The sequence below is a fragment of the Camellia sinensis genome, chromosome 6 (genome assembly GCF_055761805.1).
Source record: "Camellia sinensis isolate YWXY chromosome 6, ASM5576180v1, whole genome shotgun sequence".
Classification (NCBI taxonomy): domain Eukaryota; kingdom Viridiplantae; phylum Streptophyta; class Magnoliopsida; order Ericales; family Theaceae; genus Camellia; species Camellia sinensis.
In genome coordinates this window covers 105484440-105500000 of record NC_138966.1, presented here as the reverse complement: position 1 = coordinate 105500000, position 15561 = coordinate 105484440, and the positions used below count along the sequence as shown (strand labels likewise).

The 15561-nt window shown below is 31.4% G+C and overlaps 1 protein-coding gene across 1 annotated transcript in view; it reads right to left on the bottom strand.

Moving 5' to 3' along the window:
* LOC114281513 (uncharacterized) overlaps positions 1–10688 on the bottom strand; it is a 30518-nt gene extending 19830 nt beyond the window's left edge. The window contains exons 1-3 of the mRNA XM_082876300.1: positions 10476–10688; positions 5378–5588; positions 1641–3299 (exon numbers count right to left, since the gene is read on the bottom strand). Coding sequence (XP_082732426.1) covers positions 1641–3299; positions 5378–5588; positions 10476–10523 — 1918 coding nt within the window. The 5' untranslated portion in view covers positions 10524–10688. The remainder of the gene's footprint in view (positions 1–1640; positions 3300–5377; positions 5589–10475) is intronic.
* Positions 10689–15561: the final 4873 nt, after the last annotated feature.

Below are 15561 nucleotides of genomic sequence, written 5' to 3'. Positions count from 1 at the left end.
GTGAAGCACTCCCTAGGAGGGAAATTGGCAATTATCATTGTTTATGTGGATGACATAATTCTAACAGGTGATCATGAAGAGGAAATTGGCTTACTTAAAAAATTCCTAACAAAGGAATTTGAGATTAAAGATCTTGGAAATCTTAAGTACTTTCTTGGAATGGAGATTGCTAGGTCAAAGAAAGGTATAGCAGTCTCACAACGTAAATACGTTCTAGACTTACTAAATGAAACAGGGATGCTAGGATGCAAGCCGGCAGAAACTCCTATGGACACAACTATCAAACTGGAAGAAAGTGACGGTAGTGCACCAAGTGATAAAGGGAGATATCAACGTCTTGTGGGAAAACTCATTTATCTTTCTCATACAAGGCCAGACATCGGCTTCTCTGTTAGTGTGGTCAGTCAATTCATGAATAATGGGAAAACTCATTTATCTTTCTCATGCAAGGCCAGACATCGGCTTCTCTGTTAGTGTGGTCAGTCAATTCATGAATAATCCAACCGAAAAACACATGACTGCTGTGACCAGAATATTGAGGTACCTAAAAATGACACCAGGAAAGGGTCTCTTCTTCCAAAGAACAACAAATAGAAAAATTGAGATTTTTTCAGATGCAGATTGGGCAGGTTCAGTGACTGATCGAAGATCAACCTCTGGCTATTGTTCATTTGTTTGGGGGAACGCGGTTACATGGCGAAGCAAGAAACAGTCAGTGGTAGCCCGTAGTAGTGCTGAGGCAGAATTTCGTGCTATGGCCCTAGGTATCTGTGAGGGAATCTGGTTGAACAGACTGTTAGAAGAATTATGGGTTCCATCTGAGCATCCCATGGTTTTATACTGCGACAACCAAGCCGCCATCAGTATCGCTAAGAATCCGGTTCATCATGATCGAACTAAACACGTGGAGATAGATCGACACTTTATCAAGGAAAAGATTGAAGAAGGAGTTTTTCAAGTCAGCTACACTCCAACAAAGAGCCAAAAGGCTGACATTCTCACAAAAGCTCTTGCTCGAGTTAGCTTTGAAGATCTGACGGACAAATTGGGAATGATTAACATCTACAACGTCGCTTGAGGGGGAGTGTTTGAAATCAAGCTTCTTTTCATTATTAATAATATATAATATATATAATGTATATATTATATTTGTGTGTCATTAGTAGTCATCAGATGCCTTAGATAGTGCAATTTGCTTTAGTTAGTGCCATTTCCTTTCGGCTACTTTTAGTTTTATATGTTGTGCCTTTAATTATGATTGTTGCCTTTCATTATGTTGTCTAGTAGCTTTTTATTATATTGTCTTGCAAATGTTGTATAATCACTCCTATAAAATGGAGTCTCCCCGTAAGGATTAATACAATTGAAAACAAAGAGCCTGTTTGCTCTGTCAATTATTCTCTCCATATTTATTTTTTCAATTTTATTATGTTTTTATTTGTTTATTTAATCAGATTTTATTTTTGTTTTTGTAACAAAATAAAATCTGTGGTTTTATTTATTTATTTATTATTTCGAGTTTGATTTTTGTAATCAAACAAATTTTCTCCTTTTCTTTATTTCTTTATATTCTTGTTGTTGTTTTGTACACAACAAAATTTAACTTAATTAAATACAGTGAAGATTGTCTAACAAGTTATCTACAATTGGCATGCTGGCACACAAATTAATAACCTCTTGCTTAGACAAATAGTTCTTCGAAAGAGAGTGATATAAGAAATGAACATAGACAACAGCAAGGTTCCGATCAGTAGCCAGCATATTAGTGACACGAGTTGCAAAATTGTACACGTTTACAGACTCGACTTTCAATTCGTCGGAAAGCCATTTTAACAATGTATGCCTCCTAGAACAAAGCTGGATAGCTTCTTGTGTTGATTTAGGTACAAAAAAACGGCCTCCTGAATATCGAAATTCTCTGTTCCAATCAATCAGCCATGATGTATAATCAGGCTCCCGGGATGCAAGAACCTTCCCCACATTCCGCCGTACTTCATTTACACTATACAAAGACACATCCCCATTAAGACTTGCATACTTCAGCAGAGGTATGTATATAATATTGGTGTTCAGAAAATTTGACCTCCATTTCTCAGCTAGAAATAGTAAGAGCTCTAAATGCAACTCCTCCGAAACTCCCAATATAAGATTAGAACCCGGGATGCACTTTGCATACCACTCATCTTCGACATGTTTCACTCCCAAGAAATTCAACACTTGATCATAGTTCTCTCTATCGAGTGAACTACTTAGCACATGTCTCCCATGGGATGAGAGATTATGCAAGCCCAACCCTTCCTTCCTTGCCTTCTTCAATATATCCCAAAAAGGAGGCATTAGCCTACCTACTTCAGGAGGTTTCTGAAAGATTTTCTGCTCCAAGTATGACTCGCAGGGAACTATATTTTCATCCACCAGTCTTGCTTTGATAGTCTCTCTCACAGCATTCAGAGCCGGATAGGGAGAGCTGTTGACAGGTATGAATCCAAAAATACGAGGCAAACTAGATACCGGAGCATGTTCTGAGCTTTTCACCAATGAAATGAATGCGCTGACAAAAGCAGAGGGCACACAATCAAGAATGCCTTGGTTCCATTTGTTATCCAAGAGAATGGTTTCCCTCGACGATGCTAGAAGAAAATCCGCATGGATTATAAAAGGGAAATTTGTAACCATCTCTGTTGGGAGAAAAGCATAGATCCCAGGAGAGCTCCTCCCTCTATTGAGCCGTTGTCCATTTGGAAAAGCCAGTGTGATCACCCACTCATCGACTTCCATTCTTTTTTCCACTTTATTTTCTTGCCTGACCGGAAATCTCTGCCTCCACATGTGGTAGCTGCATTCTTCTTCTGAATTTTTACCATGTTCATCGGCTGGGAGATGGAGAAGAAAGGAATCTACATCTATGTTCTTCTTAGTAGCAAAATTAATCTCACTTGAAATGGACACCGCACTCACGGTGTTGAGCCTAGGATCCTCATTATCTTCCTTGACTGAAAGCCTCCTTATCTTTGAAAGAAATAACAGAATTTCAGGATGAATGGTTGAGAGTTGTTGCTTCACAGGTTGGACTTTATCAGGCTTCAAAGGCAACACAATCGTTGTGGTCGGAAGGGAAGAGCCAGAGCCACCGTATATTTCCTTTATGGTGGAAAGAGTAGGGTTATCATCGACCCATTCAGGGACAATGTACCCAACTTTGCACTGTGGGCAAGGTTGTTCATTAAACCGTATCTGATAGCCATTACTGAATATGTAAGGCAGAGCTGTGATGAGAAATACACTTTTGAAACCAATTCCTGAAATGCCAAAAATTAGTTGTTTTAGAATCATTATTCATTCACGAGCACAATTTGCTATGAGTTAGATTCTATCAAATACAAATTCAATTAAAGAAAAAATGGAGGGCAGTTATCAAACTCATTATTTAAATTGTACAAGTCACTACCCAAAAAGACAAAGAAAGAAAGAAAGAAAACAACAGAAAAATAGACAAATAAACATTTCAATTTTTCGAAGAGTCCAAACAAGGCGATAGTCCAATCACCAGATTCTTTGAAGTGAAAGGCATACTTCAAAAGTCATGTGAGGTACATTATATGATTGATTAATATAAGAGAAAGAACTAGTCTTCAAGAAAAAATCAAGAATTTATAGAAGACTACTAGGATAAAAACACTTTGACAGATCACAAAGAAATGTCAGAGCAACGATGCACTAGAAAAGAATACTTTGATAGATCACAAACGATGCACTATAATTTTAACAAGCACTAAAATATAGAAGACTACTAGGATAAAAATACTTTGATAGATCACAAACAAATGCTAGAGAAACGATGCACTGTAGAGGACAATTAAGAAACTAACAAACTTATGTACATGAGTTGCTATCTATATACATGACCGTACAACAGTATTGTTTGACACATTATACGACCCATGGGTGATCCTCACAAATTGTGTCCAGTAATTGAAAATTATCAAAATACCCCAACTATTATAACTAAAAAATTATCAAAATACCCCAACTATTATAACTAAATACAAAGTCAATATATCTCAACATACAAAATACATTAAAATAAAATAGGTAAATTGCACAAATCTTCACTGAAATTGTTGATAATTACATAGATGATAGATATCTACAGAAGTTAATGAAATAACATTATTCTACCTCATTTTATCTAATAATATACAAATCTCTCGTGTTAATGACTTTATGAAAACTACTGATAATTTAAGATTTTTTATTATCAAAAGACCACTATGAATTTTTTATATTTTAAAAATTAATAAAATAGTTTCTTCTATAAAATTAAGGGTTATGTGTGCTATTAAGGCACATGTTAGGAGACTTAAAAATACGTTACTCACTTTCATGCAAAATTGATGACATTTTTAAACTTCTTAACTTGTACTTTAAGTGCATACATAAACAAACAGGGGACTTACGTAATAACAACTGGACTTAATGTCCAATAGGCCCTATGATAATTAATGACATTTTTCATCAAACACTATTAAAAAACGTCACTAATTGTTAATTTTCAGTTGAAATTTTTGTGACAAAAAAAAATAACTAATTTTTAACTTTTAATGACAGTATGAAAAATTCGTCACAGAAAAATGTCCCTCATTGTAAATTTTAACAATAATTTATAAAAATCATGACAAAAAAAATGTTATTAATTGTCAATTTTTAGCGACATACGCAAAAAATATCACAAAAAATTATTTTTAACGATAATTTTATTAGAACTTATTTTAAATAAGATTTGATAAGAATTAAATCCAACTATTAAGACTTATTGGTAATTTATACTAAACAAAATCCTATAACTACACATGTCACACCTCATTAATATTTATCCCTATAACTAAACAAACCAACCAAACAATACGGTATTTGATGCCACAAACGTATTATCCACTTGTTTTTTTTATGCCAAGAAACCATACGGTTTTTTATGGTGGAGACCATCCTATTTTCATTTTCTCAACAGGCATTTCCAACCCGTCATAGAATTTTCAAAGTGACCAGACGGAAAATTCAAAATTCTGGCATCCAATAGCAAGTCAGAATTTGTAGTAAAAGAACCTTCCATTTATGCAAAAGGTATCGGGACTACTTTGATAGAAAGTACTTTGATTATATGCGTAGACATTGCGTGTGTCAAAAACTAAAAGATAATAAAATAATTCAACTAATTTAGTGACACAATTTAATGATAAAATTTCACTCCCAAATTTTTTTTCTAATTGAGTTGATCAGAAAAATTTAGGGAAACATGGTTGCAGAGTAAATATGAAGACAATAAAATAAGTAATTTTAGTGAGATAAAAGTAGATAGATAGATAGATAGATTGATTACCTTTCTCGCCAATATAACCACGTTTACGATGGCCTTTCTTGGTGGAGCGACCAATACTGCAAATGGACTCCACATTTTTAGGGGAAAAACCCCTCTCGTTGTTGAATACAAGCAATGTGGCAGAAGCCCCGGTGGCCGTAATGTCTCGAGATGTCATCACAAACTCCAGCGATGGTTGCATCCCTTCCCCATACTCATTGTCCTCTGCATTCTGAAACACTCACAAAATAAAATTTATTTAAAAAGTGAATAGGTATGAAAATTTAGACTTATCTATTCTTGTCTGGTAGAGATTAAATTTGTTTAGTATAAGATTTATATGTGGAATAAATATGGATTATATGATGATAATTTTAAATAATTTTTGCATAGTTAAATCTATTCAATAGTATTATTGTAAAAAAAAAATTATAAGAACTATCGGCTAATTTGCTCTATATATAAATTTTATAAGGTAAAATATAATAAATCCTCTTAAATTATAATGAATTTGCACTTTACTCACTTAAATTTTAAGACTCGACACTTAATCACCTTAGGTCATGTTTGTTTGGGTGGACATGAGCTTGGGATTGGACTAATAGTCCAATAAAATTATTAATCCGATGTTTGGTTAAACAATTGAAGTACGGATTAATTATTTTAAACTTGACTATTAGTTAAGATAGGATACATAATCCAACGGATTCGTAGTCCTAGGACTATGAGTCTTGGGAATGCTAATCCAGTCCGCCCAAACAAACATGGCCTTAAAGTATTGGTCTATTATAGTTAGTTAACTCCTTCCAATAGCATTGTGGTAAGCCTGTTGGCACTTTTCCACTAAGATAAATGAGACAAAATGTAAATGAGAACTCCAAATAAAGATACTATTGTTCCAAAAAATCAATAGGCATGTCATATGCTTTACTCATGACATGATTCTGTTCAAATCTCTAACGAAATCTTAATGGCAAGGGTTGAGTGTAACAAAATATACTTTGAGGTAATTAATTGTTGAGTTAAAGTTTAGAGAGACAAAGTGCAAATAAATCATAGTTTAATAAAGTTTACTGTAATTTATCCTAAATTATAAGGTAAATTACATTAATTTTTCTTGAGATTTAGATAGTATTTGGAATGATCTAAATAAATATATATTTTTACTTTTTATGAAAAGATATGCAAAAAAATAAAGAGGTGATGTGACTAAAAAAAGATTAAAAAAATATGCTAACATAGGGATGCCAAATAGTGCCTTAGAGAAAATACCTTAGATCTTATTTTTTTGACATGCTAATTGAGCTCCCTTAAGATTTTAATGAGAAATGGCTATTTTAATTGACTTTTTAGCTTTTTACGAAAAAATGTATAAAAAAGTAAAGTGATGTGACAACTTGTAATGACTTTTTAATTTTTTGGCTGTATCAGCCATTTTCCAAACAAGGCCTTAGTCCTATGTTACCAATAATTTATTAGTTATATAGATAAAAAAAAAAATATGATAATAATAATATTATCATTTCCTTTACATGAAAATATATATCTTACTTTTATTTTTACATTTTCAAACAATCTACATTAGTTTCTTCCACTTAACCTCACTAAAATAAAGGTCAATATAATTATGTAAAAGTTATAAAACTTATTATATTTTTTCTAAATTTCAAGGGAGGTCAATGTAATTTATCCTAAATTATATGTAATAAATATAAAATATTATTATAAAATACTCATTGTTTTCTCACAAGTTAAATTAAATTATATTACATGATAATATATTTTATTATTTGATATACTTAAATTAATTTTTGTAATTATATTCTGTGCTCATAACTTTTTGATATATATATTTTTTTATTTTTAAAAAATACAATATTAGTTGAGTACATCTTTAATTTAACACCAATAAAAAAAAAAAATTGACTAAAAATGTGTCCCAATCATTTCATCCAATCTACCGTCAAATATTTCACTAAATTCTCACTAGTCAAATTTAATGGAATTTTAGAAATGGTTTTCTTCATTACAAAATTGATTTTTAAAAAATTTAGGATAATTTTGAAATTCTTTAAAAAGACCTGATGGAAAAGAAAACAAAGAAATGATTGGAGAGTTTTTAACCAAATTTTTAATAAATTTGATGAAGAAAAGAAAGAAAGGATTGGAGAGTTTAACCAAAATTTTACTAAAATTTGATTTAAACAAATAGTAGTGTGTCAGTTTGATGAGTTTTTGTTTGTTTATTTGTTTGTTTTTTTTCCTATTTTAGTCAATTTTTCATGGGTCAGGCTTCCTTCCGGTCCAAGATCAGATTGGAGCATATTGTTGGGCGCGTGGGGGCCACCACAGTCTTATTTCAATGATTCGAACCGTTTAATATGTAAAACTCATCATTACTTTATCTTTATAAAAAATCATGTTGATCGGATATCGATAGCTACTTGATTGAATCAGATTTCTGTCAACGGTAAATATAATTTTCAAAATAAATTGTTAAAAAAATTTGATCCGATCAAATAGCTATCGATATCTGATCAACTTGATCTTTTAAAGAGATAAAGTCCTCAACAAGCTCTATATATTGACGGTTCAAATTATCGAAATAGGATACGTAGAAGGCCCCACGGGCCCAATAATACCATCTAATCCACTAAAGCCTGGCCTATGTTGTGTACATTTTAGATGCACTTAATGAAATAAAATAAATTGGCTAAAATATGCTAAAAATTACTAAAAACAAATGAAAATTAGAACAAAAACTTGTTTTTATTTTTGTTCAAAATTTTCATTTTTTTTATTCATATTTTAGTTTTTTTTTTAAATGTGTCTAACAAATACAAAAAAATGATTGAAATATTAAAAAAAAATTCAAAATAAACAAATGAAAAACCATCTAAAAATAATTTTTGCTCAAAAATAAACTTTCCATTTTTTTAAAATTTAAAGAAGTTGAATCTAGAGTACACATTGCAAATTTCTCTTATGTGAAAAAAAATAAAAAATAAAAACTGAATCTCAACTCAAAAATCTCTTTACACTTTAAACTAGGTTTGTTTAAGAATGAACTATTTTAATATTTTTTAATTTTTTTATAAAATAATATATAAAAACTAATAATTTAATAATTTATAAATTTTTTTTTTTTTACTTTTTTAATTGAAATAACATACTCCTGTTCTAAAATAGTATTTTCCTTTAAAGGGTTGTTTAGGATAACCAAAATAAGTATACTTTTTGTCTTTTTATAAAAAGATGTGCAAAAAAATAAAGAGATGATGTGATAAAAAGATAAAAAGATTGGTTTTTTAAGTATGCCAAACTTGGCCTAAATTTTTTTTGATAATATAATTATTACATTTTAAAAATATTAATTTTTTAAAATTACTATTTTGATAATACATTTTTAAAAATATATCAATTGTATAATTGTACTTTTTGTGTTAATGCATTTAAAAGAAAAATAAAATAGAAAATTTATATTATTTTATTTCTTAATTTTTTTTATAAAAACTAATATTTTAAAATAATAAAAAATAAAATAAGACACAAATATTTTAGAACGGAAAGGAAAGAGTATTGAGATGCGTACGTGGTATAGATATATACAAAAATGCTTCCTACCTTCACTGGGGGTCGACCCCCAGTGAGGTGTCGCCACGGGATTGGCCCAAAAAAAAAATTATTTTTTTTTTTTTTTTTTTGAGTTTTCAGCCAGTAGGGGCGCGCCACGTCATTGGGGGCGCGACCTCCACTGGGGGTATGCAGCGGGACTCTATATATATATATATGTGCATGCAATAGGCATATATAAACGTGAAAAAGCCTACGGTGTGCACCTCTTTAATGGTCATACCATACACTTTACCCGTACGGCATCACAAAATTTTATGATATTAATTATAAAATATGTAATTTCACCACAAATTAATATAATAAAATATCTAAAATTTTATAATTGATAATATTAAAAAAATCAAAAATTCTATTATACATAATTCATACCCTATCCACTCTTGGTTATCCCATTTTTTTCGTTATTTGTAATAAATTTTCTTTTTAGTTAAGACATTATTTGAATTATGGGCAAATTACACAAATAGTCTCTATAGTTTGGGACTTGTGTCATTTTGATCCTTAACTTTTCAATTGTGACATATTTGACCCTGAATTTTGAATCTTGTTCCAAATAAGGACAATTAAATATATAATTAGATTTTTCAATGGTAAAATTGTCAATTTGATAAAATATAAACTAATTTGACAAAAATAAATGTCAAACAAATATTTTTGAATTTTTAAAAATTATTTCTACCTACTAGAAATAAAATTATGTAAAATTGATAAATCTTTTAGATATTTATTTATTTCTTTTACCAAATTAATTTTTATTATGTGTTTGGATGATGATCATGTAAAATTAATTTTAAAAAATTAATTATGTAATTTTTATTAATTTTACATAATTTTATCATTGGTGGATAAAAAGAATTTTAAAAATATTAAAAATATTTTTTTGACATTTATTTTTGTCAAATTAGTTTATACTTTATCAAATTGACGATTTTACCCTTGAAAAATCTAATAATATTTTCAATTATTCTTATTTGGAACAAGATTCAAAATTCAGGGTCAAATGTGTCATAATTGAAAAGTCAGGAATCAAAGTGACACAAGTCCCAAACTATAGGGACTATTAATGTAATTAACCCTTGAATTATTTAGTCATGATTTTTTTTATTTTTAATTAGGACTCAAAAAAATATAAAATTATATCATTTTCTTTTACTTATAATTATAAAGTATATGGTACACACCTTTTAATCTTTTAAAAGATTCTAAAAATTCTATCAAATGTTTTACATAGGTGTAGGACCACATGAGATCTACATTATGTGAGACATTTGGTAAAATTTTTAAAATTTCTGACATTACTCTTAATCTTTTCTTAAAAAATTTACCAATTAATTACAATATTTTTTAATTACGTTAATTTGTGACAAATTTACACATTTTATAATTAATTTTACGAAATTTTGTAATAAAGTTTTCTTCTAAAGGTGTATGTGTAATGTATTTATATCTACGAAAGAGATTAGAATTGAAGGTATATATATACCTGAATGAGTTCCATGAGAAAGTGAACATCTTTGGCATAGAACAGCATGATGAAGATCTTCGTTCTTGGGATCAGGTTCTTCTCCGATCTTAAACTTCTTCTTCCGAATCTCCTCTATGTGTTCTCTCGCTGACATCGCCATTCCCAATCAAACTGAGCTCTAGACAGAGAGAGAGAATCAGAGAGACACAGAATGCAGAGAGAGAGAGAGAGCTCTTGGACTGTAAGCTGTTAATAGAGAGTGTTATTAATAGAAGATGAAAGCTTCGTGAGGAAGCAAAGACCAGTAGAGAGAGAGGGAACTGAAGAGAGAGAAAGGAAAAGACTAGTCATTTTTGTGACTGTCCGATTTACTTCTCGGTTAATTCCTCGTTGAGAATCAAGTTACTGCTCGGTTGATTCCTAGTCTTCTCATAAGAAAAGACTAGTCTTGGTTCAGGTCTTCCTTTCTTTTGAAAAACAAGTTAAAAGTTCGTCTTTTTTTTTTTCTTTTTTTTTTCCAGTCATATTTATTGTGTTTGATTTTAATTTTTAATTTTTTAATTTTTAATTAATATTTTAAACATTTTTTTTTACTTTTTTAGATTTAACTTTTTTAGATGTATCTAAAAAATAAATTATTTATAAAAAAATAATAAATATATAAGAATACAAAAAATATGCTGAATTTTTATTTTTTTATATATTTTTTATATTTAGTGAATTTTTTAAAAAAATTTTACTAATATTATACTTTTTAAATATATTTATATTAAATATATCTAAAAATTAAAAAAATTAAAATATTTAAAAAAATTCAGTGAAACAAAAAAATGCAAAAAATAAAAAATTTTAATTTTTTGCAAAGTAAATTCAGAAAACTTATCTACCAAAAAAAAAAAATCAGAAAACTCAAACCAAACAAACTAATTATCTCTTTATTTTAATGTATTTTTTAAAAAAATTAAAAAATTAGCTTTTAATCTATCGTTCGTTTTCTCCCCCATTATGTGGGACAAGGATCGTCGGTCGCCTTCCCCTATCGCCTTCCCCTGTCGCCCCCAAAACGATGTCGTTTTGGGGGCGAATTTTCAAAAAAAAAAAAACGCAGAAGAGGGAGGAAGGAGAGGAAGAGGGAGGGAGGAGGGAGGAGGAGGAGGGGAAGGGCCGGACTGGAGGGGGCCTTAAATACAGGGGAGGAGGAGGAGGAGGAGGTGGAGACGGCCGGAGGCGGAGGTGGAGACGGCCGGAGACGGAGGCGACGGCAGTCGCAGGTGCTGCGACGAGGTGCTGCGACGGCTGCGACGGCGGCGAGGGACGAGGACGGCGAGCTCGCAGCCTCCTCCTCCTCCTCCTCCCTCCTCCCTCCTCCCTTCTTCCTCCCCCTCCCTCTTCCTCTCCTTCCTCCCTCTTCTCTGCGTTTTTTTTTTTTTGAAAATTTGCCCCCAAAACGACGTCGTTTTGGGGGCGACAGGGGAAGGCGACGGGTGATCCGGATTCCATTATGTGGTGCAATCGTGTGCGTCGATGCGGCACAGATGTGACGTCAACTGATACTTGTTTGCTTTTGGAAAAAAATATTGTCGTGGTCTTGGGACAAATTTACATCAGTAATATAGTTTTAGAATTTTTACTCTGAATTTTATTTATAATCATTATGCTATGAGTTAGATTCATTTTATACTTAGACTCATATGATTCTAATTTAATTTTTACTACACAATCACAATATCTAAAAAATTCTAGATCGAATTTTTTGGAATTATAAGATTAATCAATTCACATAATTCTAATTTAATTTTTACTACACAATCACAATATCTAAAAATACTAGATCGAATTTTTTGGAATTATAAGATTAATCAATTCACATAATTCTAATTGAATTTTTACTACACAATCACAATATCTAAAAAATTCTAGATCGAATTTTTTGAAGTTTTAAGATTAATCAATTCACATCGTATCCCAACTTAATATTGGTTAGTTAAAGTTATGAGATTCACTTGTTTAAGAAGTAGGTCAAAAGGTAAAAAAAGTCAACAAAATTAAAAAGTTAGCTTTCAATTCAATTGTCAAAATATGCTTCAATATTTTTTGGTAATCTACATTATTTTGGCAAGTAAGCACACTGGGATGAGTAATTATTTGATAGTTTACACCATTCATCATTTAATACTTGTCAAATTATTTTTTAAAATTCTAACAAAAAAGTGTCATGCCTGAGAGCTTTAATCAGTGAAAATTAAGACACGCATCATTGAATTTGTCTGAAGATTACCACATAAATTTTCAAAAAAATTATGTGAAACTACTAATAGTGAAAAATGTAACAAAATCTTATAATTGAAAAATGTTAAAAATAGTTGCATACAAAATTTGGAGAAATATTAAAAACGTGGAAAGTTGAAAAAATAATTGTAAAGTCATGAAAATGCAACATTTATTTAGACAAATCTAGTGTATAAATCACTTATACTTTCATTAATTTACAATTATTTTTTTATTTCCCTTTTTTTTTTATATTCTCTCAAAAAGTTTAGGTGCACAGAAAGAATTAAACACATATTTGTAATTATAAATGTGAAGCGTCTGTGCATTATGTGTTTGGTTATTTCTGTACATGTAGCACAACTGGAGATGCATGGTTCGGTTTAATTTGCATTGCACTAAATTTACAATCAACTCAATTATGACCGATTTCAAATTTTTGGATCCAAAACCAAACCAATCATATACCAAAACTAAACCAATGCAATTGGAACCATAATTTTACTATACAAAAAACAAATTCAATCAATAATAAATAAATCTTTAACATTTAAATATAACACAAATAAGGAATAAAATAACCAACAATTATAAATAGTATAGTGCAATCAACTTCATTGTAATAGAATAATTAGGTGCAATCAACTTCAGTGTTCGTTTAGGGACCAACCTAATCCTATTAGGTTGATAATTTGAAAAATTAATACCAAATTAAAGTACTTAAAAAATAAAAGCAACCCAATCTCAAATATAATTAAATAAGAATTACAATATAATTAAAGATTTATAATTAATTATGATTTAATTAAATTAACATTAACTAATATAAATTTATGTCTATAAGAGAGGAGACATAAAGAAAATAACAAAAAAAAAAAAGTATTACAATCATTTTATACCTGTGATTAATGGTTATATTTTGGTCCAAAATCATATAAAAGATTTCAGACTATATTTAAACCATAAGACGTTAAATGTTATAGTACTGTTGGCTACATATTTTGTACAAGTCAATTACAGTTCGACGCGTGGCGAAATAAGGGCAATATAGGAAGACTATTCAGGTCCTCGATCCTGATCGTACACGTGGCAGTTAGTATTGGTTATTAAGAGATCTGAGTAGCAGCGGATCAACAAAGAGATACAAAATGACGTGGCTTCAACGGTTACTCGCATTTCAGATTCAAATTTAGGAGGGAAGCTTAATTGCAAGTAATGGCGTAATTGAGTTAATATTGGGGCAAAATGATCGATGATCATGGAGGAGCAGTTTGACGGTTGGAAGTGCAATTCGATGGTCACTCTAGAGCAATATAAATAGTAGAGAAGGCCCCAGAAAAAAGCCCCCAGACTCAGATCCAAAAAACTAGTCTTTTATACTTATTTTCCTTTCCAGCTTTACATTTACAGTTTTTTACATTTACAGTTCTTTGCATTACTGTACTTTAAAATTCCTGCACTGCACTTCGTTTCATAGGAGTAATTCCAAGTAGAGTTGCTGTAAACCTCTACGAGGTTGAGTTTGGAACATTGTAAGTCTTTTTATCTTAATGAAATACTTCGACTGTTCTTCAATTCATTGTTATCTGTTTAATTCTCCAAAGTCAGGTCACCAGTAAAAGTCCTCTTCATTGAGGCTGAAAGAACTAAAACACATTCGTCTGATAATTGGTTGGCAATTAATTTTCTGTAAGGACTAATTGATCCTTGCTGGCACGCTCGCAATTACAACAATAACCTTCGAAAGCCAAAAAGCCAACATATATTTTTGGCATGCCCAGGGGGACTCATTTAAAATGGCTAGATGTAGGAGACAAGGAGAAAATGAACGCTTGGAAGAAGGCGTGGAAGGAGAGATAGAGATACCTAATCCAGAGGATAATGTGATAACACATCTTGTGGAAACCCCCATTTTATTAGAGCCTATGGTCGAACAGACTAGTACTTCAGAACAAATACCACATGTTCGTAATATTAGACGAGACCAAGGAATTGGACCATCCACTGTCCCATCTACTTAACCAATGAATCCATGGGGAGGCTTAATAGATGCAATAGGACAGCAATTAATGAACACAATGGAAAGGTGGGCAACATCCTTTTTGGATCGAATGAATAGCCACCAACTAACAAACGTAAGACACATGGAGGAAATTTTGAATGTCCCTCAACAAAGATTGGCTAGAGATAAACAGCCTATGCAGGTTTATGGACATTCTAATGGTCAAACTAGTAATCAGAACCATGAAAGACCATCACCTTAGTCTTGGTACGAACCTGTTCCAAGGCCTGTAGTAGGTCAAAATGTCTCAGTACTTAACAGTGAAGCCATGCAATTTGGTGGAACTGGTCCAGTACAAGAAAATGGCATAAGAATAGTTCCAATTCCCATGTTCGAAGCCATACCTGGCACAAGGGGGTTCACTAATCCCTTATTCGAATTTATACCCAGGGGTTGGAAGGTTTTCCTACAAATGGAAGAGACACAACACCAGTTCCAGCACCTTTCGCAGGTCCTTTCGTAGGACAAATTCAAAGGGGTTACCCACACCCCTAACAGCAACTTGCACCACAGGGACAACCAGTCCCAAACATGCCACCTTATGGACCAAGAGGACCACAAGAACAAGTTTGTCCACCAAATCTTGTGTCTGTTCCTCCGGCGGTGGTTCAGCAAGTACAAAATATGGTCCCTAGGGACCAAATTGCTGACATCGTTAGGGAGATGTGTGAACCAATGGCTCGGGGAGTCCAAACTCCTGTATACAAAAAACCATACCCAGAATGGGTAGATAGGGTACATGAATACCCGAGAGGTTTCAGGATACCAGATTTC